At 32.9% G+C, this 25,287-nt stretch overlaps 2 protein-coding genes and 2 pseudogenes across 7 annotated transcripts; 1 reads left to right on the top strand and 3 right to left on the bottom strand.

Annotated features, from left to right (window-relative positions):
• Positions 1–219: 219 nt before the first annotated feature.
• LOC146919971 (protein GAMETE EXPRESSED 2-like) lies at positions 220–7,439 on the bottom strand (annotated as a pseudogene). The gene is made up of 17 exons (XR_015011640.1): positions 7,304–7,439; positions 6,777–7,097; positions 5,930–6,268; positions 5,382–5,708; positions 5,010–5,216; positions 4,832–4,923; positions 4,606–4,750; positions 3,915–4,223; positions 3,695–3,819; positions 3,266–3,483; positions 2,925–3,152; positions 2,396–2,625; positions 1,957–2,195; positions 1,567–1,723; positions 1,269–1,432; positions 985–1,085; positions 220–511 (listed from the first exon to the last, which is right to left on the bottom strand). The product of XR_015011640.1 is annotated as a protein GAMETE EXPRESSED 2-like (transcript).
• Positions 7,440–9,096: 1,657 nt separating this feature from the next.
• LOC146919972 (protein RADIALIS-like 4 pseudogene) lies at positions 9,097–10,681 on the top strand (annotated as a pseudogene). The gene is made up of 2 exons (XR_015011635.1): positions 9,097–9,586; positions 10,478–10,681. The product of XR_015011635.1 is annotated as a protein RADIALIS-like 4 pseudogene (transcript).
• Positions 10,682–10,686: 5 nt separating this feature from the next.
• On the bottom strand, positions 10,687–12,400 carry LOC146919973 (uncharacterized). Of its 3 annotated transcripts, none has more exons than XM_085713352.1 (3): positions 12,326–12,400; positions 11,175–11,369; positions 10,687–11,084 (listed from the first exon to the last, which is right to left on the bottom strand). In XM_085713352.1, the coding sequence occupies exons 2-3, from the start codon at positions 11,361–11,363 to the stop codon at positions 10,992–10,994; spliced, it is 282 nt and encodes a 93-aa protein (XP_085569478.1). In that variant the 5' UTR covers positions 11,364–11,369; positions 12,326–12,400; the 3' UTR covers positions 10,687–10,991. The 3 variants fall into 3 exon arrangements, with proteins under 3 accessions (XP_085569478.1, XP_085569477.1, XP_085569476.1); XM_085713351.1 differs by lacking the exon at positions 12,326–12,400 and adding an exon at positions 11,899–12,151; XM_085713350.1 differs by lacking the exon at positions 12,326–12,400 and having other exon boundaries at positions 11,175–11,872.
• Positions 12,401–14,373: 1,973 nt separating this feature from the next.
• Positions 14,374–23,409, bottom strand: LOC146919974 (nucleolar protein). Of its 2 annotated transcripts, none has more exons than XM_085713359.1 (25): positions 22,903–23,409; positions 21,761–21,926; positions 20,933–21,049; positions 20,712–20,845; positions 20,464–20,614; positions 20,135–20,202; positions 19,654–19,752; positions 19,442–19,557; positions 18,932–19,106; positions 18,725–18,835; positions 18,548–18,626; positions 18,284–18,427; positions 18,084–18,197; positions 17,766–17,887; positions 17,598–17,680; positions 17,391–17,512; positions 17,181–17,301; positions 16,961–17,098; positions 16,589–16,685; positions 16,301–16,426; positions 15,860–15,952; positions 15,650–15,755; positions 15,160–15,305; positions 14,969–15,058; positions 14,374–14,827 (listed from the first exon to the last, which is right to left on the bottom strand). In XM_085713359.1, exons 1-25 carry the CDS (start codon positions 23,197–23,199, stop codon positions 14,702–14,704), a joined length of 3,141 nt encoding a protein of 1,046 aa, XP_085569485.1. In that variant the 5' UTR covers positions 23,200–23,409; the 3' UTR covers positions 14,374–14,701. The 2 variants fall into 2 exon arrangements, with proteins under 2 accessions (XP_085569485.1, XP_085569484.1); XM_085713358.1 differs by having other exon boundaries at positions 14,374–14,830.
• Positions 23,410–25,287: the final 1,878 nt, after the last annotated feature.

The following is a 25,287-nucleotide window of genomic DNA, read 5'->3' on the forward strand; positions in this document are numbered from 1 at the left end:
TTTAGTCTTTTTTTTTTTTTGGTACAAGTTTTTAGTCTCTCTTTATTTACTAGTGTTGTTACACGCACGGGTTAATGTATCTTGAATCAGAAATAAATAATGTGTTCAGCCATATCTATTTTGTTGTCATTGATATTGTTGAGGTTGGTAATTTTTTTTTTAAACAAGTGTTAAGGTTGGTAGTTGAAATAAGATAGTACATAAACTAAGAACTCCCCATGCCACATGAATATTTGATTTCTCAATTTCATAGTGTTTAATTTGTGACAAGGTGAAAATAAACAGCTTCTTTCCATTCACAGAAAGTATAACACCCTCTTCCCATTTCAGTCTTTTTCGATTTTCACAAATGTAAATGGATCAGTCATTTTAATTTAAGCTATATTTTTTGTGAAAATGCAAGAGGGGAGGAGTAGAGGTTGGCGTAACGGTATGCAGTGTTTCACTTGTTGAAGGAGAGGATGGATTCACTTCCTTACTTGGTTCTCCAACTTCAAATAGAGGGCGGGACCTGAAAGTTTGGATATGAAGTTACTCGAGGGATCAAACAGATGTAATCGAGTTTTGTTCTAACGAAAATAAATTCCATTTCTAGTTTATGCATGCTTATGAAAGTTTAGGTTTTAGGTCTAACTCAATATTAAGAAGAGTTATATGAATCACCATAAGTGATGACAATATTGTTTCGCGCTAAAAAAAGTTTATAACTACTCAAACTATTTTGAAATATCAATTTTAAAAACAACACTTATCATCATACTATAAGTTTTGTTTTATCTAAAAGACAATTGAAAATGTGAAGATTTTCCAAACCTTATAAGAGCTACTTGCCATACCTGATTGGTTTGCTCAACAATGCTTCTTATGGTCACAGTTTTATTTTTTTTTTTGGTGTTTTGCAGTATTTTGATTTTCAAAATTATTATTATCCTTGTCTCTGAGAAACTGTATCAATTCTGCAGGATACTAAATCAAAGTACTTACCGTAGGCGAAAATTGGATGATTGCATACGGAAACGAAGCAGGGAAGAGCTCCAACAGCAACCAGTGAAATTAGTAGCATTCTCAAGTATGTTCATGCTTGACTGCATATAAATGTGACATAAGACAAGATATCATGGTTAAAAATAGAAAAGAAACGACAAATGAGTTTTTTTTTTTTTTTAGAGCTAGCACACATTTTTCTTGTGGCAAGATCTTACATACTAAAATTTAACATGTGAGAATCCATTCCTGAAAACAAAAACATTGATGCTTTGTGCACTTACAGTTTGTCCTTGGGAACTTTGGTCAGTAGAGGCCTCTGAAGTCCTTTTCTCATTCTTTCTTCTTTCATGCACAAGGAGAATTGCACATTTACAAGTGAAATATAGAAGCAACAATCCAAGAGAGAAAATGATAACGAACTCGATGACAATAATTGATCCTAAGACTGTTACACAAATAAAAAGAGATTTTAAGTCACAGAGAAAAACACTTGTATGCTTCTATTTTCTATTGAACTTAATGACAGGTTTAATTATGAATGCTTCCAAATAAACTCAGATTATGAAATCTGCAACTTACTGTGAGCAAGAAATGAATCCATTGGTTGCTTTCTCATTAAGTTAACCATTGCCTCAGTATATAATGGCATCAACGTTCCTTCTTCACAATCGGGATAACAGCCATAATATCCCATGTCATTCAATGTCAATGTTAATGTAGCTCCATGCTCATCTCCCTGGACAAAAAAAAAAAAGGAAATACAGTGATAGTTGAAGTTTTCAGGTTATATAAGTAGTTTTGTATGTTCTATTACTTTGGACATAAACTATGTAAACAAATGGTTGTGCTTCTGCCACAAGCCATAAAGTTTTGTATAGCCTTTTCATTTAAATAAATGGCTATGGGAACATATTGAAAAGTGAACAAGTGATTTCCCCTCAAACCTCGAGGTAAAAAAACACGACTCACGTGATAATAGAGTTGCTGCATAACAGTATTGCAGTCATTTACTGTGGCTTGAAATCTGATTCCACTGGCTTTTACCATAAAGTGCTTTGAGATAGTTACATATGTTTGAAGAGGCTGCCACTGAAAATTATTCCTATGCTTCAGTTCAGCTGTGTTTATCAAGCGAGATGGAAGATTTGCTGCCAATAGTCCATCATTTACTTCCATAGAAAATGTCACAAGAAAATGAGCCTCACCACCTAACACATGATCCATAGACATATTTATCTGATACAACTCTCTAATACTATCTTTTTAATACACTCTACTATTAGTTAAATTTCATATGAATCTCCTAGAGTGTGTTGCTAGAATTTACTTTTCATGCTTTATCTTGTAAATATTACATTAGACATAAACCATAAAACATCACCTTAATACTACTTATTTATAATCATACCAGGGAAGGTAAGAAGATCAGGATCTCCAATATAAAAGTCAAACTTGTCTTTATCTTTGTCAAAGATAATAAGTCTCTCATCATTACTCCTCAATATGATGAAGTAAGGGACTCTTATATATGGAGGATCATTGATAGGATCAACAAAAATTGGAACTCCCAATGAATTTACACCATTCTTATTCTTTGCGGAGACTTGAATGGTATCCGCGCCGTAAAAATTCTCATTTCTGAAAAACAAAAAGAATTAACAATAACAACAACATTATGTAAGGCTTCCGCGTGAAATTCTTTTTGTTTGCGAGATATTTTGGACGCATAAGGCATAAGCAGAACATTTTATCATTTGTGAAAAATGGTAAATTCTGCGAACATTGATTATGTTGCGAAGAAGCAGATTCATGTGGCTTATACATTGCCAATTCGTAAAATATTTCATTATCATTGGAACAAACAAAACTTACCAAACAATAAGAGCATTATTACTTCAATAAATTTCAACATATTACATCAAAAATATAAAAATTACCCGAGGTACTGAATTGACTGAAGCGCAATATTAATAACTTCCACAGAACCTTCTAGTATTAAACCGGTTGCTGTTTCATTTCCTGCATTAATTGTAAGTTCACTCCACATTGGTTCTCCAAATTGCATCAACATTGGAGACAGAAATATACTTCCAGATTGTGCACTCAGATTGACAGAAATATTCTCCAATAGATTTGAATACGTTATCTCAAACCCTCAAATACTGCTGCAAGAGATCATAATGATAAGATAATGTAGAGAAAGACTAATCAATTAAATCTAACTAAACAGTATTGCTTAATTTCTTCATAAATATTTATACATGATGCAGATACATACCCAAATCTAGGGCTTATCAAATCTTCCGTTGCTTGAAGTTGACTTGGAACAGAAGCAAACTGAGGCGGAATATTGAGAACAGAAATGTACACAGAAGCTTTAGCAAGATTTCCATTTATATCAGATATTGTATACCAAAAAGAATCATTTCCATAATAATCTGCATACGGAGTGTAGCGAAAGATCCTTCCATTCTGTATAAGTGAACCATGATCTGACTGACAAAGTAGCACAAGAAGGGCCATTTATCATATTCCAAAAGAATTTGAAGAAATCAAGATAAAGGTACTGGATAATGTAATGGAAATTATGACTAAATTATAATTTTATAACTTCAGAGTCTCTGCTGAGAAAAGTTAGAATCAACATAGAATAACAGGAACAAGAAGGCTAGGAGAATGTTCCAAATGAATTGACAACATATCTTACTTTTGAGAATTCAACTATACTTGCATTATCATCAGCAAAATAATCATTTGCTAAGGCATCAAAGGCAATGGATTCATCCTCCCAAATAGATAATATATCATCATTGGCTTTCGGAAAATATTCACCTGTATATGTCATCCAACAAAAGAATCCTTACGGCATACAAAGTAGCACATTTTATCAAAACTAGATTAGTAAATAACACAATGTTTGAACTTACTACTATACACATTGATACTGAGAGGACATGGCAGTAAATGATTGCCATCAAAAGAAGCACAAATCTCATAAGTGCCAACATCTTTAACCATATAGCTACAGCTGTATGATCCATCCTTATTATTCATGGTGTCCCATGTTGAAAATCCAGAACTATTAGCTGAAGTAATCTCCAATTTTAACCTTGATTGTTGCGAGAGGACCTGGTTTAAATAGGAATCCAAAAGCTGCACAACTATTTCATTTTTTGACATCTTTGCTACCTTTAAAGAAAACCTCACGACACTCGACAAGGAGATATTTACTTCACCTGCAGCAAGCTAAGAATGCATGATCAGAAACCATCTTACTTTTGTACGTGAATTTTGAAAATGATGGTATGACTTAGAAAAATAGAAGTATTTCATTAGATGTCAGTGTAAAACTGATTTACAATGACAATGTATGTCCATTAAACTCAATAAATACATAGAAAATTTACCTAACAAAACCTGAGATAAGCCTTATAATAAAAATTTAACAAATATATTTCCAAGGAAATATTTTGTAGCTAAGGTATGGACTGTAAATAACTAATAATTAGATTTTCAGAAGCAATAAACATTTCATTGCCAACCATCCTTCTCTATCACCTATGAGGATGCCAACTTTATCAAACCATATTTTTAAAATCATGTAATATACTTTGGTACCTGCTTTTACCTCTTTTCTGAATGAAAGACCCTCATTCAATAATATGTTTCCACAATACACATTAATATCATAAAATCCACTTTTCTCTGGTGTGTACTCCACTTGAAATGCACTGGTAATTAAAGAGCTCCCACTCACATTTGACTGAAACCAAGATAAGATCTCATTATTAGGGTCTCAAGTTATGAACATTGTACACCAAAAAGTTATGTTTGTATTCCTCACATTGTCGCCTAGCTCTACTGAAGGTGAAGGTGACGGGGCAATTTCCATGCGACCGATACCATCATATCTCACTCCCGAGTCCACTCTACTTCCTAATATCAATACCAATATATTATAACAAGCAAAATACAATTATCAAATGTAAATGTAATAAAAAAGAGTTTATCCTTTGAAATACCAGTTTTGTTCAACATGGGATATATGATCGGCGAAACACTATAGGAGTCATTATCTCTTAAGATTTGTACTTGAAGTATGCCTTCTTCAATAGGAGAAGGATATTGATACATGTCATTCAAATAAACAGAGAATTCTTCTCTTATCCCAACAACTGAATCATTTAAACCAGTTCCATTGACAACACTTTTTACACCGTCACAATAACCTGATCCGAAATAAAAAGACGAAACAAAATTAAAAATAATAAAATTTAAATACTGTAATGTTACAACAGCAAAAGTAAATAATCAAACAATAAGAAATATGTAAACATTGCGATAAACTGAAAGTTCAGACGGAGAGAGGAAGACGACTAGGAATGAAACTTTACCTATAAAAACAGTATAAACATATGGCATATTGGAAATGCTTTTATTATGTTTAGCATCATATATTGTTAATATAAAGTTCCCTGGTTCCCAATTTCCAAAGGAAAACAACTGAATTCCAGTATCCACTTCCTCGAAATGTAGATCAGCTATTGGTATTGTCAAATTTGTGTCTCTTTCAACAACTTCAACATCAAATGTATACAGTCCAGAAACCAGGTTCCCATATTGATCCAACTGACGTATAAAGATTTCCATATTTGAAGACAATTGCCATGCATGATGTTCAATGTTCCATTTGGCGACACATTTAGAAGCATCTATAACACCTGGCATTTAAGGGAGAGATAATTCAAATTCGAATACATAAACACCGATATGTATGACTTTAAAAATAGGTATGATTTAAGTCAAATGTTTTTAATGAATTGACGATTATAATTGAATGAGAGTATAAAAAATCTTTACATCGATGTTGTATAAGAATTAACTCCTTCTAAGAAATTCAATTCAACACAACAAACATGCATTGAAGCAAATAGTACAAAACCTGGATTCACTTTTAATGGTAAGGGAGAACCATTCAATGTTTGATTTCCTCCTTCTATGTGCATAGAGAAGTTTCCGGATTTGGTTGCTACGAACTCAATGACTATATAATCAAACTCATTCCACCCCATGTTGGAGATATCAGGCTCACTTGCAACAGAACCATTTTCACTCAACATAGACAACTTAAAATCAGGCATATAGGACACTTGAGTCGTCTCAGATATGCCGTTTCCAAATGCATCTTTAAGTAGCACCATAATTGTAGCTTTTGAACCAGCTTCAAACTCATATTTCATACCCTTCCATGATGCAACACACACAGATGGATACATGTTCCCTTCAGTCATACAACATCGACATAAAACAATAATTAATGAACACGTACCGAAACTGAATCAACCTACATTATGTATAACATCATGATATGCACCAACTAATTCAACTTAGTGAATTCATTCATTCATTCATTCATACACATCTTACTCAAATCGCCAAATTAGCAACTAAAATACCCTAAAGAAAATGCAGACAGACACGTCAATTCCCGGCTTTGCGATATAATCAAACTCATTCCAGATTATTAATAAACACCTACGAAAATCAAATCTACCTACATTTTGTATAACATCAAGATATGCACTAACTAATTCAACTTAATTCATCTATTCATACATGTCTTTCTGAAATCGTCAAAATAGCAACTAAAATACCCTAAAGAAAATATACACAAAGAAAATGAAGACAGGCAAACATGGTAATGCCTGACTTTAAGATAGTTATGTAGCAAATAAAATAAGCACAAAGAAATGCAGATAGAGCCAGTTAAGTAAGGGTTTTGATTATACCTGGTTCAACTTGGAAATGCAACGACGAATCAAAAACTTTGTAACGATCCTCACTAACTAGCACATTGAACAATCCAACCTTAATTGGAGTGAAGGAAATCTTCCAATGATCAAAATCTCCTTTGAAATTCGACAACACGGTGGATACATAGGAACTATTCCCTTCCTTTCCATTGACATTAAGTATGAGATGGAAATTATTTTTGTCAATTTTATCACCATTCTCAAGTACTTGAACCTTGATGGTTGCAGTTTCACCAGCCCTAAATGTCCCCTTATCATCCCACCAACTGAAAGCAATCACAGGCAATTGTGATCTATCTGTGATAGAACAATAAAAATGATAAACATTTTCATAACTTGTTATAATATTTTTAACAAGAAAATTAGATGAAAGAATTGTGATGCTAATAGTTCTAAATTGCGGTCATATTTATCTGCATTGTTTCGTAATATCAAAGTTCAGTGTAATTCGTACACTGATATTGTGACCGCAATTTAAAACCATTTTGCTGTAAACTGCTAACCTGTGGAGTATGATATTGGGAGGAAAGAGAGAGCATAAAGTGAAATGAGAATGAATAGTATCTTCATTTTTTTCTGTTAGAAGAATCCAATCTTAGTAGAAAAGTTATGTTATGTTCTGTTGATGAAAGTGAGAGCGGTTGGTGGCAGTTTTAATATTTCCTTGTCATGAATCATACGTGCTTCATAGAGATTCATATTAAAAGTTAGTTGCTTATCCCGCTTCTTAAATTACAGTGTACAAAGTTAATATATTTGCATGCGTTAAAGATAGATTTTAATTGTAATGAATATATGGTTCAAATTTTTATTATGAATCTTACTGCTTACCAAGTTTATCGCTTCATATGAGATATGACATTATGGATTTGGATTAGGTGCAATGTAACTACACAAAATCACACACATCTAGTATGTCCAATTAAGATCGGATTGTCCAAGTTTTAAAACCAAATTTGATTTTTGTTAAAATCCAAAATACCGAGCTTGATATCTAGACCGTCTGACCTTTGATCAAAAGGCCGAGATGCATTTCAGTCACATGATTGTGGCTGCACAAAGCCCATATCCGGATATCCGCGACGATGACATTAGTATTTGATCATCTGAAAATTTATGCCTAAACTTAGTAACTCTAGAAAGAGAGAAAGACTAAGCTACTTGCTTTTTATTAGGGTTGGTCCAATAATTTTTATAAGTGAGACATAAAACAAGTTTTAATATATGAGGTCTTTTTTGTTTGCATATAAGACTTTTTTATAAGGCGTACAATAAGACTTTTCTATTCATAAAATCTAATAAGATTTTTTTTTTTTTTGTGAATCTAAAACGAGCGCTTTAGTAACCTTACCCTTAAATTGACCTTGCTTTTTATCCCCTCGTCATTTATGCTTCCACTGGACTAGTGACAAATCTTCTTCATGATGACATTTAATAGGTATACTCCACAAGAGAAGTAAAAACAAGATCACCATGTACTATTTTCTGTTTGTTTTCTAACCATGTTTATTTATTTTGTTACAAATTATGAGCATGCTAAGGAACTTGGAACTCTATTGAACACAATTTGTAGTACAAAAGACCTTCCTTTAAAAAAAAAAAGTACAAAAGAACTTTAAAACTAATTTGTTACAATTTCTCATAGAGTTGCATTTTAAAAGAAAAAGCTGCTAAAACAGCTGTTGTGGCTAAGTAAGACCCATTAAAAATAGATTAAGAACCATAAATGATGTTCACTACTAGAGATGCTCTAAACCAATAGAACAAACATGAAAGCATCGAGACCAAAAAAAGACTTAAAAAATGAAGCAACATGGTATTTCTTTAGAACCAATCACTCTTGTTAATGTACCAGCTGCACAATCATCATATAGTATATAAGGATAGTATTATCACATGTACTTTTGTAGGACATCTTGGAAACTTGCCACAAATAGTTTAAATGGTACACCAATTACTAGTTTCATAGTGTCATCTCTTGAATCGAGTGTACTTAAAATATTCACCTTATTAGCTTCCTAGTTCCTTGTGCTTCCCAATAGCCTTCCACATATTGCTTTCTTACTCATTCACTTCCTTATTATAGTCGATGATTCTTTCTAATTTAGTGACTAGTTGCCAAAGGATTGGTACCTCTTATCGAGAAAAATTCAAAATCCAGTTGAAATAATATCTAAAAATAGTTGATAAATATCACCCTATAAACCGATTTTATAAGAATGAGTTAGACTTAATATGGTTTCAGAGTTTGTACGTTCGAGCCACCCACAAAATTATCATCGCACCAATCCAATAGTACTGAGCGGTGATGTTATACCGGAAAAAAATTCAAGTTCCACATTAAAAAGAGATAAGGCCTTAAAATAGTTTATAAAGGGTGACCCTCCTCATAAACAAGTCTTTTAGTAAAGATGAATTAGATAAATATAAAAACCTAACACCTCTTTCTTCCCATCTAAAACCCTCTTGTGATTTTTTTTGTTTTGTTGCAATGACATCCAAAACATCATCCAACATGCTTTCTTCTCCTAACTCAAGTCTACAATGGACAGCCAAGAAGAACAAACTATTTGAAAATGCATTGGCAATTTATGACAAGGAAACTTCTGACCGTTGGTACAATATAGCCATGTTTGTTGGAGGGACAACTGAAGTGGAAATCAAAAAGCATTATGAGATACTTCAAGAAGACATCAAAAACATTGAGTCAGGCAAAGTTCCCCTACCTGCTTACAGAAGAAGAAATACTGGATGCAGCAATGTAAACATCAGCAGTGCAAATTAAGGTAACAGATCTGGTTCTCCCATTAACAACATTGTCGAAACAAATTCTATTTTTCAACTATATATCTCCATAATTAGAATTGTTCCTCTATCAATGAAACTAACACTTTACTTTTAATCCTTTACTTCCTAAACTACTTTAAACTTAAAAGTTATAAGGTCTTCTTTCATGAAACATTAGTGCTTCTTTGAGACTCTTACTGAAAGTTTGTTGCCTACCACACCTCTTAAATTACAATGCACATAGCACAACAACTAAATCCAAGAATCTACATATTTTTCTTACTCAAAATTTTATTATGAATCTTACGGTTCTTGTGTACCAAGTTTATCCCTCCAAGATGCGACGGGATTATGGATTTCAATTAGGTGCAGTGTGCCATATCGATCATCTGATCAAAGATAGGACTGTTCAAATGTTAAAGCAGAATTCATTTTTTATTAAATATAAAATATCGAGTTTGAAATCTAAACTATTCAATCTTGATCGGACAACCGAGATGTGTGTGACTACGTGTAATTACAGGATTGTTTCATGAAAGAAGACCTTATAACTTTTAGGTTTAAAGTAGTTTAGGAAGTAAAGGATTAAAAGTAAAGTGTTAGTTTCATTGATAGAGGAACAATTCTAATTAGGTATTTATACTATCCATGACATAATTAGGTATTTATCAGAAAATCTAAGCCTAAATAGAGTAACTCTAGAAAGAGAGAAAGACTGATCAACCTTTTTTATATCCCCTCATTGTTTATACTTCTCCTGGACTAGTGACAAATCTTCTTCATGATGACATTTGATAAGTATACTTCACAACAAAAGTAAAAACAAGATCACCAGATAACAATGAGTTTGCTTACTAACCGTGTTCTTTTTTGTTACAAACTATGTGCAGGCTAAGGAACTTGGAGCTCTATTGAACACCATTTTCTGAGAAGTTATTTAACAGTTAGGAGCATTGACATTTCTTTTTACTTTTCTGAGGTCATTACCTTGTAACTTTTTTTTAGCTGTCTGCAACTAATTTCTCTATGTATACCAGTCGCTATCGCGCTTTACATTAAATATCGAGAGATAAAAAGCTCAAATACACATTGTTGCAACTTTCTATCAAGACAAATTGAGTACTTAATTTCAAACAGTTAATAAGAGGACTAAAGTTTTACAACCAAAGGAGAAAGTTAAAGCTGAATAAGTTTACAATGCTAACTACAGATACAAACTCCATGATAATCATATGAAACTGTAAAATCCCACTTGAATGTTACACATTAATTGGTGTAAACTGTAAACAATTGTATTGTATGCATTAATGACAATATAGTCAATCATGTGTTCTCTAAGGTCTTGGTATATATCATAAACTTACACAACACTTCTGCCATCTACTAATGATTCAGAAAAGCATTCTAGTTCTTTGTAGATGAATGAAGTTGTACCGAGTTTTCATCTTCGTTTATACTTTCACTGTTATTTCCAAAATCCTTTGATGCATTAAATATCTGTTTCAAACAATATATGATAGGTCACACTTGTTAGCATAATAATCGAAGGGTTTATTGATGTATATACATCCACGGTAGAAAATATACCTTTTGAATTGTGTTTCTCAAGCATCTCCTGTGTTCATCAACGGATGCATGGATAAATTCATGAAAATGATTTCTTAATTTAGACACAAAACTCCCATCCCCGGACTTGTTTCTTTGACAGAATGTGACTCTTTGTGCTGGCTTGACTTGTTTTAGTTTTTCATCAGTCTGGTTGCTGTTTGAATCCATTAACACCTGAAGAAAAGTTAATCCAGTTGACATCAACATAGTTGAGTATAAAAGGAAATTATGCATTAAGATATTGGATTATCTTGTTTCAAACTGGTTTTTTAAAGCATATAATTTCCCTTTCTTTTATTTCATATTTTGGAAACATGATTTATGTACAACAACTAGTACACCCTTTCACATAAGAGATTTACCATCATAAAACCCCTTATAATAATAATAAACCCATGGCTTCAAATTGACATGACACAGACCCATTTTGAATCTATTGTAGGTAACGTTTGTAATTCTAAGAGACTGATTCCACGACTCAAACACGTGGTCTCCAGTCACAAATCAGTTGCGTGAAAGGGAGTTTCCCCCCTTTCGCCAATAACTAAACATAGTCATAATAAGGGTGTTCTTTGATTCACCAACAAGCTATGAAACACTGACACAGACCATACCCAGACACCAAAGACACCTGTAATAATTTAAGAAAATAATTTATTTTTTTGAAGAAGTTTGAGAAAATAAATTAATTGAATGTAATTACATGTGTCATAAATTAATTGAATGTAACAACACACGTGTCGGACGCAGGACACGCGTGCACACAACATATATAAATATGAACTATGAAGTCTTTCAAAGTTCAAACATGCTTTTTTACAAACATTTTGCATGCACCCCTCTTCAAACACTTCTTATCACACTTCAAAGTTCAAATTTACCGCTGAATGTTTCATCACTATTCACAAGTATACATTGGTGTGCAATTGAACCAGTTAATACTACTACATACGAGAAACATAAATTTGAAAAGAATGATGATGATAAAAAAAATTGAAGAGTGGTGAAAACAAGTGGCAGTGGAAAAAGAAAAAAAGATAAAATCGCCAAACGTATTCTGAAAATATAAACAAGGTAAAAAAAGATGATAATCATATTGATGAAATGAGAGTGATGAATAGGGATTTTACCAACGATGTCGTATGCAGTATTTACTGTCGCGCCGCACGCCGTAGTGAGGTTGACGCGACCTTCAAAAAATTAAAGGGTTAATTATGTTTCTAGTCCCTATAAAATAGCGACCTTGTAAGTTTAATCCTTACTTAATTTTAATAGCATTTTTAGTCCCTAATTTTGTTTTTCTGCACTGAGTATTAGTCCCTACTCAATTCAAATTTGTTTAATTTATGCTTAAACTCTTAAATTTTTGAACAATTTTTTGCAGACATGTTTAGAACATTACTAAAAGTTCGTCCGCAAAAAATTATCGCAAAATTTGATCTCTACATCCAGATTTTATTACTTTTTATCTTTAACTTTTGTCGTTTTAAAAAATTCATATTTAATTCATTTCATATCAGAAAATTATAAATTTTAGTAAACGAACCTTTCATAGTGTTCTAATCTTGTCTCAAAAAAATCGTTCAAAAATTTAAGAGTTTAAGGATAATTAATCAAACTTTGTTTTAGCAGGGACTAAAATTATAAGTAAATTTTTTTTTATAGGGACTAAAAATGCTATTAAAATTAAGTAGGGACTAAACTTACAAGGTCGCTATTTTATAGGGACTAGAAACATAATTAACCCAAAATTAAAATCAGTGATTTTTTTATCCATATCTCTAATTTGTACCTTTAATAAATCAATGTACAATTGGCATTTGTTATTTTTGCTAGATCTGTATTAGATAAATAGTTAATTTCCTTTTTATCAACTATTACTTGGTTTTTTTTATTATTATTATAATTATCTTTGTAACTAATTCTGTATCGGCTAGACGGTTACTAGTCAGGGGTGTTCGCGGTCCAGTTTTGATTGATTTTGAGGTAAAAACTCATATGATCCAATGATAAAATTATACGCGGTTCGGTTCGATTTTGGATGATTAATTTTTAAAAACCGATCTGATCCGATCCAATTTAATGCAGTTTAATTTGGATCGGTTTTTGGATATCCAAATTACAAATTGTTTATAAAAATATGATAAAATAATAGGTTTGATACGGAATATAACATGATTTATAAAAAATTAATAGTACAAAATAAAAATGATTGATTATCTTTGAAACATATAATATATAAACAAAATTGATTAAATTAAACTCATATGTAGTATTAAAAGAATTAAAAAATAAATAAATAAAGCTTAATATAATAAGTATATTATACTTATAAAAATGGAAATATATATTAAAATATATGTATGCTGTTCGGATTGGTTTGGTTTGGTTTTGAAAATTCAATCTAAAATCTGATCCAATCCAAACGGTTTTCATAAAATGTCATCCAAACATATCCAATATTATTCGGTTTTGTGCAATTTTCGATTTTTTTGGATCGGTTTACCGTTTTAATTTGAATCAGTTTGGATTTGAACACCCCTACTACTAGTATATCCTTGTAAAAGGGTATGAGAGATTAAGAGTGATGTTTAGTAGAATCGTTGGTAGAGAAATGAGGGGTTGCAATTGCTTCAAACCTCAGTAGTAAATCATGTGTTTTTACTGTTTACTTCGTGTTTCTAATTTGCTTTATAGTTTTTTGTTTCAGTCAAAAAGTTGTCCAAAAATGCTTGTCAAAATATCATTTCTCTTTCAAGAATCTTTTAGATGAATTTTCTATCTATTGTTTCACAAGAGCATTGGAGTGCGACAATGATAAAAGGAACACACATTCAAACATATGGAAATCATGTCAAGCGAAACGTGTCCAACTTACAAACAAAGAAACAAACGATATATTTTCTTTTTTTTTTTTCCTTTAATTACTAAATAATGTTGATCAACGTAAATTTTTTATCTTCCCATCGGTTTTCTTGTTCATCCACATAACGTTTTAAAGAGAAGATGCTACTTAGCAAGAAACATATAGATTTGGAAAACACATTAATTTAAGGATAACTCCATGTGTTGTCAGAAAATATGGCAGGTGGATTTCAGAAAATTTGATATCATTCCACGTTTTGACTTATGTACTTGTGTTAGCACAAACTGATGTATTTGTGTTGGGACAAACTAGTTTTAAGCATTTTACTTTTCATCGATAATTTAAAAAAATAAAAAAGTATCCCCTGTTAGAGTCTGAAAAACTCGTGAAACATATAATTTAAGCCACACTACATCAGCTTCTTTACAATATATAAGAATCTGGAACTCTTCATTTTTTCTGGGCTGCCGAACTCTGAAGGTGGGAGAGGAGAATACACGTACACCAATCTACACAAACTCTTGTGCTCTACCGGACCGATCATACTACAATCAATTGTGTTCTTTGCGCTGACAAAATTGCTTTTCTAATTGATAAAATTGACTAGAGGCAAAATTTTCTCATTAATACATAATTGACTTTAATTTGCGAGCCTTGGTGGCTTGAGAAAGTATATACTTCTCACAAACCCTTTTCCAACTTCACCTACAGCTTTTAGCACCTTCCGAGGGTCGTATCCTTTCTCGACCACTTCCTCTTGTTTCCGCTTCTTTGAAAAAGAAAGAAAAAACAGTGATCAGAAGATCCATTTGCATGGTTTTAAGAATTCATAAATATTTTTTTTTGACAGTAAGAATTCATAAATATACTTTGCACTAAATCAACAATATATGCACAAATTGTATACCTTGGAAGGATACGATTTCTCCCACGTCAGGCCGATGGCATCGCCTCCTAAAGAATCATGCCATAATTGGAATTTGGTGGAAAACTCTTTCTGCAAGTTATAAGTGATGATATCAAGATTAGTAAAGAGTATGCCACCAAATGGAAACAATACGAGTATGTTCAAAATCAAATCCTTTTAATTGTACTTACCTCTAAATCTTTGATAAAGCACCTTGATGGATCAAAGTCTACCAGCAACTTATTTTTAAGTTCCTCTGGCCGCCTACCCTTCAAATCTTTAGGCAACAAAAAGGGTTGGAAGAACTTACCAGCATGTCCTTTAGCAACTTGTGTTCCTGTTACATTTCCAACGAGAATATCATTTGATTAGTTAAGCTTGTGTCAATGAAGATGATAACATGAGGGAAAGGTCAGATTGTACATAAATTTCTAAGCATACTGAAACCAATGTCATCCTTGTCTTATACGTTTCGAAAATCCAGAATATTTTATCATGCACACAGAAAACCTGCTATGCCTAATGAAATTGTACACTGCCTTGCTACAAATGATTATCATTATTCACTGTCAACTTATGATATCCCCCTCACCATTGAACCCCCTCACCCTTGAACCATTTTATGAATGTATAATTCTGCAAACTACCAGCTATTAAGAACTATGCTATTAAGAACCATACCATGACCAACTTCTGATGAGAAGAGAAGCCTCTGAGGATATGCAAGTTTGTCCTTGTGGAGAAGAATGATTGCATCATAGTTATTTAAAGGAGTTCGCAAAAGGCACTGCAGCAAGATTTGAATAATTCATTAGCCTTTTAAAGGAAATCAAACTCTAATCTACAAATGAAAGTTGAAACAAATAAACTAAAAAAATCTGCTCAATTTACCTCCCATCTGTATGGACCAATTTCCTCCTGAAATGTGAGTTTCATCAACAAATTTGCACTGCTTCGAGCATATGCAACTAACCTTTTAAGTTCCTGTTAATGATTCATTACAACACAACAAACACCTCATTATCAATTAGCATGCACTTGCTAGATTAAACAGTATTGAAATGTTGACATCAAGGTTCAAAACAATAGTATGCTTTACATTTACTGAACCCGAACTGTTGTGACTATTAATTATCACTCTAAACTTATTGTTACTTAAAGACAGTCATATATTGTAGAGAAATTATTCCTAGAATTTAGTGACTGAACAACTGAGTGAAGAGACATTACATTACAATTAACAGAGAGGGATGCATTCAAGAAACCTCCAGCCATATGAAATAATTATATAACAGAACTCAAATTATATCCAATTTAGAGAGAATAACTAACCAATTCACTAGGTGATAATCCAGTCCAGGCCTCAGATGCTTTATCATAAACTGTAGCCAAGAACATCACTGGCCCTACAGCTTGCTCATTCTCTCCCTGACTTTTTCTTTTTAGCAAAAAGTTATCCTGAAAATCCACACAGTTATCATCAAGAACATATAGTTCCTAAAGACCAGCAGTAACAAGATTTTACTTTCTTTTATATTGAAGAGGAAATCCCCAAAAATAACAGACTACAAACAAATCAACAAGTTTTTACTTAATTATGTACTAAGACACACAACTTACATTTATTTCTTTTCCATCACTCGGGCTCAAGTCATTATTTATGTCAACAACCAAAGGAGAATAAGTCCAATCATAGTTTGAGAGCAACTGCAGGAACCTGTCAATGAAATAAAAGTGTTATAATGTGTACAAACAAATCAATAACCATAATTTCAAATAAGGATGCTCAGTTCTGGCCTCTCCTTGGGTAATTGTATGTCCCAACTTCACACCCAATTGTGAAACCCCTTACCAAGGGAATGGCCACATCAACCGTGGTAATGAGATTTGAGACATTCCCACGAGAAAATCAGGTTTAAAGAGTACACTTACTACATTCAATATCTCCCAAAATCTGCTAAGTAAATGAGTAACAATAATTAAGAAACACACCTCATAAACCCGGTGATCCGCGAGCAGGGAGCATTAAATGGCAAAGGATTAAGAAAGAGATAAGCAACCAAAAGCTCAATGGCCTCCTCTACCAAACAAGCAGAAAATAGATGTGAAGCAGCCCAACGTTTTGCTAGTCTAGACAAATAAGAAACCTATGAGTTACAGATTATAAATCGAATGGAACATAACTTGACATATAAATTTTTTAAACGCTCACCTAACTATTGGTCCATATATTGGGTAACGACTTTGTAGTCCATTAATCATGCTAGCATGTTGACCACGAATCAAAAGTTTCTTGTCTGCAGAATGTACCCGTGTTTTTTTATCATTCCCAACTGCATATTAAAAAGGTTTGATAAGTGAAACTCAAAAATGGCATTTCCATTTAAATCATCAATAATCATGCAAGAAGTGTAAGCCATACATTCTTTGAGTAAACTAAGGGCCCTCTCATGCAAAATTTTAAGACGAAATGCATATCCTGACATTAGCACATCCACATCATCCTCAGTTGCAGTGCATGTCATCCCCCACTTCTTTTGAAGACTGCCATAATAACAGAATCATGTCATATTAAACACTGAAAAAGAAGAACAAGATATTGAAGCAAATAAAGGACATAAGTTCCCACCTTTTTCCTATTTGAACAAGGTAACTAGATTTTGTTTTTTCAATTGCAATTTCATCCATTGGCCAGTGCCCCGAACCTTCCAGCTGTAAAGAGAGAACAAATAAACTATTAGTAAATTTTCTCTGCATAGGTCAATTCATTGAGCACCACTGGAGCATAATGTCATACCTGAATCATAATTTCTAGTGGTTGAATGCATGATGGAACCAACTTATTCAGTCTGAGAGATCCAATTTTTTCATTAGCTAGAAGATGAGGTTCAGGAGGGAAGACTGATGTAAACCTGAATGCTGTAAATGGTAATCAACACATATTGTTAATTTGGATGAGTTCAAGCTTCAATAAATTCAACAACATAGAACTTAGAAACGCTTGTACTGCCTTTTTTTTCTTTGGCAAAAAGTTTTCAGTTTTGGTTTATAATAACACACCCCAAGCATTGACACAAAAGACTTCAAAAATAATTTATTCTGGTGGGTAAATTACCAGAGTCTAAAGGCTGTACACTAGACACCTTCAAAGGGAGGCCTTCAATAAGACGCAAACGCTTTGATAGAAGATCAAATGCCTCGAGCAAATTTCCAGAGTGTGCTATCGGATCTGTGGGTTAATCATTTCAAAGAACATCAGCTGTTAATGATATAAGTATATGGGGTAAAAAAAGGAGGCTAGGTAAGATGGTTTACCTACAGCACCATGAGCCAAAGAGAAATCAAGTTGATCCACAACTACTACAATATTTTCCTTGGATAGAGATAGATGCCGACTAAGCACATGCTCGGCTATTTTTTTCAAAATCAGATGCCTTTCCCATTTCTGACATTCCCATACTATTTTAGAGAAAAAAGCACTGCCATGTTAGACATATTATCTTGGCCAGCAAGACAAGAAAACTACGCTAGTCATACTTGATCAACTAAATATGTGAATTGCCACAATAGATGCCTCACCTGTGCTTTCTGCAATTCTACTGTCTTTAAATCTTCTAAGCTCGGATTTTTCTCCCCAAAACTTCCGAAATTCAAGAGCCTGCTTGAAATAATGAGTAAGGACAGTGGTACATTCAAAGCAACAAAAAATTTGAACACGAAAAGAGAAACAGAGTGAACGTGGACAAAAGAATGTACCTCTTCTTTACTTTCAGCATTCGGACCAATATCAACCATCCTAAATGCTTTCTCCAAATCACTGACTGAAATTCCTATGAACAAGGGCTCTTTATCAAGAATTGACAAGCCCTGAAGTTGTAAATTCAATCAGAGACAGAACGGAATAAGGAAAAACATGAAGCATATTTCAAATGAGATACTGAAAATTCATGCTTGAAACCATACATCATTCACGCTCCACTGGCATTGTGCATTTCTCCATATTACTCGAATAAATTTTGCTCTATCATTCAATCCTTTAGCTAAAATAGCATGTATTTTCTCCTCGTACAATCTCCAGCATTCATCATCCATACAAAACCCTGATGCATATAGCTCCTTGTTTCCCTTAAAGTTTATTCTGTAAGAGCAAAACATGTAATAAACTAAGCAGCTTTTACAGCATGAAGCAAACCATCATGAAAATGAATCAACTGAATAATCCATCACGTAATACAGCATCTGAATAAATATGGTATTTATCACCAAGAAAAGCAAATGCAAGTCTCCTGAATGTTATCGTGCAACACAAAAATACACATGCATCATAATGAGTCCTACAAACCTGTTTGCTTACATCATTATAATTTTAATTTATATGCTTTCAATATACAAGTTACTTTACCTAAACCTTTCCAATCAAATACCCCAAATGGATTATCAATGTCAAACAAACACTAGATGAAAAAACATTACCTCATACAATAATCATATTTAACCGCATAGTCAATCTTGGTCATAAAAACTTCCTCAAATCCACCACCTCTACACTTCTCCATGCATTTAAGTGTCAAAGCAGCCTCGTCTTGAAGCTGAATATACACATGAATAGTCAAAACGAGTATCGTGAGATATATATTATAATAAAGGAGAATAAAAGACAAAGGTGGTTGCTGGCCAAAAAATACCTGAGAAAAACCAATCCTAGACATTCGAAAAGCCAAATTGAATGCCCCCGATGGATGACACATGACAACTGGAAATGACCCTTTAAGTTGCATTCTGTCCTGCAAATGGGAATCATGAACAAAACAATGAATAGCTCCGAATAGAAATGGAAACTTTTAAAGAAAACTCTTAGTAAATGGTGCAGAAGAAAATTTTCATCAACCCAAGATTGATCCGTCGTGGTGCAAGTGATTGAAAATACAAAACTACTTGCCAATGAAGAGTTAAAGGTGATATTGCATTACGAAAATATGATTTATTTAAAATTTTGCACCACATATCAATTAAAAACGAATGAAACGTGAATGTAAAGAAAAACATAAAAGAAAATAAAGTATAAACAGAGATTCGGATATCAGGACAATCACAGTGGAACATGAACACAAACTACATACAAAATAGAATTACAAAGGTAGACAAAAGAAGGTTAGAGATCTGGACCTCTTTAGTAATATTTCCTTCGCCTTCCTTTGGAAAGTAGAGACCTCGACTCCATGTCTCTGAAGTGGCTGCAAAACCAATCACAATAATGTATCTATTTAATATGAAAGCTTTAAAAGCCCCCCCACTTTCAATCTAAGCCAATTTTTAAGTCAGTAGCAAATTGCCTACAAATTCACTAAGAAACTACAATGGAATTCAAATATACTAGTCAACAGAAACAACGATAGTGAATCGAGAATACCAAAATATGGCACGCAAACTCCCTATGGTCATCAAAGCACTAAATAAAATGAGCCAAAACTGCAAAGGAGAGTATATATACATACCAATGAAGTTCAAGGTAATGCGAATTATTTCAATTGCCTTCATTGACCTACTAATTTGTTGCCTAGAAGCAAGGTGTGCCAGTATGACGGATAGCAAAAATCCATTCAGGCAATCATGAACATATATTGAACTTCTCTGTCGAGCCCATACCTAAAATTCGGAAGAGCGGCATCAAATTCAGTGTTTCCACATTAATTTTTTACTTATTATAATGCACAAATGCCTAAAAGAAATTCAAATATCAAACCTTAAGTAGGATTAAAGCCTCTCTTAGTTGCTTCCATCCAAGAAAAAATTCGTTGATTAATTTTGTATCCTCCATATACATGTCTTCCAAAATACTAGAATTATACTTTGGTGTAGCTTGAACGGAACTTCCTTCTGAACATTAACAGTCAATCATCAATACATTGTATCAGAAGAAGTTAAAATCTAAAAGAAACTGAATGTAGATGCAAAGGTACAAACCATTCTTTGAATTATGAATGTTATTACGCGTCATGTTTAACTTCGGTATGCTAAAGATATCCTTGGCCGATGGAATAATTCTCACAAAAAAACCATCAACATCAACGAGCTTTGCAGCTGCAAAAAAAATCTCCATTAGTCTCCAAATATTGTTTGTGAACCAAAATGCATTGGAATTTAAATGCCAAGACATACAGGGACGGAGCTACATATATTACTTTTGAGACAGTCGCCACCCCCAAATACAAGAAATTTATGACAATATATATACTGAAACTCATACTCGCCCCCCTAAAGAAATAAGAGTGTTATTGTTGAGTGTTGAATTCCCCTGAAACATGATTAGTTGTACTACAATTACATGCATCACTCTAGTACTTTTCAATATACTCTAATTTCAATTCCTTTCCACGTCACTTGGTACATATATACAAGCCTTCTATCTAGTGCCCCACATTTAGTCATCTTCTTATAATGATATTAATTTTTGTTTATTACTTAATAGGGAGAAGAAAAAAAAGTTCATTACATTCGCCTCTTTTAAAAATAGTACTATTCTTTTTGTTTGAGATGGTAAAATAAGGCATCTTATTCATATTAGCAAAAGAAAAAAAAACATTATTAAGTTAAAAAAATATTTGATTAGACTTTATGTGATTTATTATCATGTTACGTACGTTCTCATAACTACTAAAGCTTTTTTCTCTAGAAATCAGAAATTTAAAACAAAGCCGATTAATTGATTTCAAACCAAGCAAATGTGCATGAATTATTTTCGCCCCCCTTAACAAATTTTTCTGGCTCCGTCCCTGAAGACATAGTACTAACCTGGATACACAATCAGTACAGGCTTTCGAGCTTCGTTCTGCAGGGTAGACCATTCAACCCTACCAATAGATGGAGATTTCTCTAAATACTTTTTCACCAAGCAGAGATAAAGACACCTCTTAGCATGGTACCTGTAGTTCAAATAATCCTTCTCATGGAAGCACTCCTGTCATAACAGAAATTACAGTTACAAAATCAAAGTATACACTCAACACCGATAAACTAAAGAATTTAATTCATATACATTGCAGTGTAAAAACAATTTACACTGTCAATCAATCATAACAGTCAGATCATTGGAAACATTGGACTTTATCATAACCACTTTTAAAGTCGCACACATGATTTGTTCTGATGTGTTGCCGGATCACAAATGACCAAATGGGTTAATAGATTTAGTAAAGCAATTGGTAATTGAACTAAAATAAAGAAATTCAAGTAAAACTAGACACGGGGATTCAAAGATTGCAAGTGAAACCATAACCCTAGACCTCCTTTTTTTTATTTGGAAACAATCCGGCCCAATTACCGACTAATCCGGGTGACCAATCCCACCGTCACTAACGGGGTCCTATTGAAGCAAGGACCCTAGACCTCTCTCTCCATTAATTTACAACTATTGTTCTTAATTACTTTCTATTTAGTTACCGTAAATAATTCAACCACTTTTGTTAGTCATACATATTATAAAATCTTAATTAGTTCGACATTTGCTAATCAATCCATGCGGATACGATAATCTTTTATACTACTTCTCCAATAGAATACACTTGCTCTAAGGGCCTGCTTGAATCGACTTATTTGAGCTTATCTACTACCTTAAGTTTTGTGAGACTGTTAGGGAGAACCTACATAAAAGCTTATGACAATTTTCACATGCTTATTTCAGCTTATTTTCACAAGCTCTCCAACATAGCTTATGAAAACAGCTTATAGTATATACAAAAACAATTTAACTTCACATTATCTTTTTTTATAAGAATAGCTTATGCATAATTGCTTATCATCATGATAAGCGCTTGTGCATAAATGCTTATCATCATGATAAGTGCATACAAAGTAAACTCTAAACTAAATTAAACATCAATTAACATACATAGCTATTATAAAAAAACAACCCATTTTAAAAGATTGAATAATACCTTGGGTAATCTTATAATAAGATCCAAATTTAATTCAGGCCTAGCAAGACTCTCTGTAGAGTAACTACCACCCTTTTGAATAACCAATGGTTTCTTAAACTTGAACTCCACTTTATCAGCACCAATATCCCTAACAAAACTCGGTGCCAAATCAGCAGTAACATTATAGTTATCAGGGATTTCGTCGATGGAAGATTGGATAGCGGCAATGGCGTCATCCACAGGTTTAGAAATCTGTAAGTAATCTACTTGAACTTCTTTCAAGAGTTCACTCACCTTGAAATCCATTGAATCCATTGAATAAAGTTTTCAGGGTTTAGGGTTTAAGGAGAGATGGCGGGTGACGAAAGTGTGTGTGACTGGAGTGACAGTATGGGCGGAGGTGTCACCGGAGACGGAGGCAGACGGTTAGGGTGTAACCGGAGAAGAATTGCACGGCTGAACTGGAAACGTATGGTGGCGGAAGAATGACACGAGAGAGTAGAGGAAAACTGAACTTAGGTCTATGGTGATGGCATAAATAAATTTAAATAAATATATTTATGAATATATAATTTAGTTTTAAGCAATTTTAGTGGAATGAGATTATAAAAGATTATTTTGCCAAAATAAAAAATTTGTAGATTTTGCCATAAAAAAATAAATTGTAGATTTTAAAAGATTTCGTAAATTTGTAAAACGAACGGACTAATAAGATTTTTTTTTAAAATATTTTTGACAATCATAATTTGGAGGACCCTTTTATGATAGTTAATGCATTAAAATTGTAGATTTTATTATAAATAAATTGTGGCACATTTGGAGTTCACTCACAAATTAGATTTTATTATAAATAAATTTGTGAGTGAACTCCAGATTTATTATAAACAAATTAGATTTATAAATAAATTGTAGATTTTAAAAGATTTCGTAAATTTGGAGTTCACTCACAAATTAGATTTTATTATAAATAAATTTATTTAAAAAAGGAAATTATATAGTAGTTAATGCATTAAAATTGTGTAATTAATTTATAATAAAATCAAAAACAGTTTCCTTTTATAGTAATAATTCCCTTTTATGGTATGTTTTACCAGTGCCCCGGGAGAACCGGTTAGCAGGACCCTTTTTTTATTTCATTTTGGTCTTATAACTTTTAAAACGTCCCTCAAGTTCACCTATGTTTGTCAGAGTCGTTCTTTCCGTCAATTTATTAAAACTGCCGTTAGAGAGTGCACACGTGGCAAATCTGACGTGACACATATAAAAGATGTGTTTTTTTAGGAACCCGTAATTAAGGTTCATCTTCATTACTCTTCTCTTTGCAACCGTCCTTCATCTTCTCTCTTCTTCTAAATCTCCATCCTTTTCCTTCAATTCCTTTCATCCTTGATCCATTCTTCTTCAAATCTGATAAATGGCAAAAACAAACACAAAATTGTGGCAAATGGGTCAATCAGTTGGGTCTGTTGGTTCGAATCTTAGAAGAAGAACAATCACATAATGTAGGTGTGGGGAAGAAAGCGTAATTCATACTGTCACTGATATTACAAATCCCAATTGTTGAAAAAATTATCGGGGTGTAGAAACTATGAAAATCAATTTGATAAAGGTTGTAGTTTTTTAAGTTAATTGATGAAGATGTAGACGATGACAGGAATTTGAAGATTGTAAAGCTTCACAAAAAATCTGAAGTTGAAGAATGAATTGGAGCAGACAAGATCTTGGTTGAAGATTTCTATGATTTTTGCATTAACGTGTTTTGGGGTTTGCCTGATTTTAAGGACAGTACTACTCTGCAATATTAGTGCCACATGGAGTCATATGTATTTGAAATATGATGATTGTAATAATATTGTGTAGTTTGATTTGTAATAGATGATGTTGTGTAATTTGATTTAAACTGTCTTAGTGTAACTTGTCTTGGAGAATGCACTATTATTATGAATTGAACCAAAGAAGTTGCTATGCCAATTTTCCGTTTAGATATGTGTCCAACTTCATTGGATTAATGTTAAGTAATGCTATTTGAAATTTTCTTCTTAGGATAAACAAAGACGTGCCAATTAATTATTAAATTTAAATGCATAGAAGGTATATAGTCACATATTTGTCTATGAAGAGCGGATCTAATTATATAAGTATCTATAATGTATTTTTTTTTTTTATAATACTAATCGATAGCGCCTCAATGGTAAGTGCTACAAGATCTTGTACATTAGAACTCAGAGTTGTGGAACCGCATCCATTAGTATCGAACATTTTCTTTTCCAAGGGAAAACCTCGCATACGAGCAAGACTGAAAAAGTGCTTTCTTTGTTGTGGAATAAGAAACCTTAATAATTAAATACACGTATCTAATTTATTCGGAGCTATTAGGGCGGAATCCACTTTTTGGGGAATATG

Source organism: Medicago sativa, chromosome 5 (assembly GCF_051527215.1).
Source record: "Medicago sativa cultivar Bolivia chromosome 5, Bolivia_mono, whole genome shotgun sequence".
NCBI lineage: Eukaryota > Viridiplantae > Streptophyta > Magnoliopsida > Fabales > Fabaceae > Medicago > Medicago sativa.

Excerpts from the sequence above, each read along its gene's own strand:
- LOC146919973 (XM_085713350.1), bottom strand. The coding sequence starts at position 11,429 with ATGCATAATTTCCTTTTATACTCAACTATGTTGATGTCAACTGGATTA. Across the intron at positions 11,085-11,174 it reads TGAGAAACACAATTCAAAAG|ATATTTAATGCATCAAAGGA; the intron begins GTATATTTTCTA and ends TGTTTGAAACAG.
- LOC146919974 (XM_085713358.1), bottom strand. The coding sequence starts at position 23,199 with ATGGATTCAATGGATTTCAAGGTGAGTGAACTCTTGAAAGAAGTTCAA. Across the intron at positions 20,615-20,711 it reads AGGCTTTAATCCTACTTAAG|GTATGGGCTCGACAGAGAAG; the intron begins GTTTGATATTTG and ends TCCGAATTTTAG. Across the intron at positions 20,203-20,463 it reads CATTACCTTGAACTTCATTG|CCACTTCAGAGACATGGAGT; the intron begins GTATGTATATAT and ends TTGGTTTTGCAG.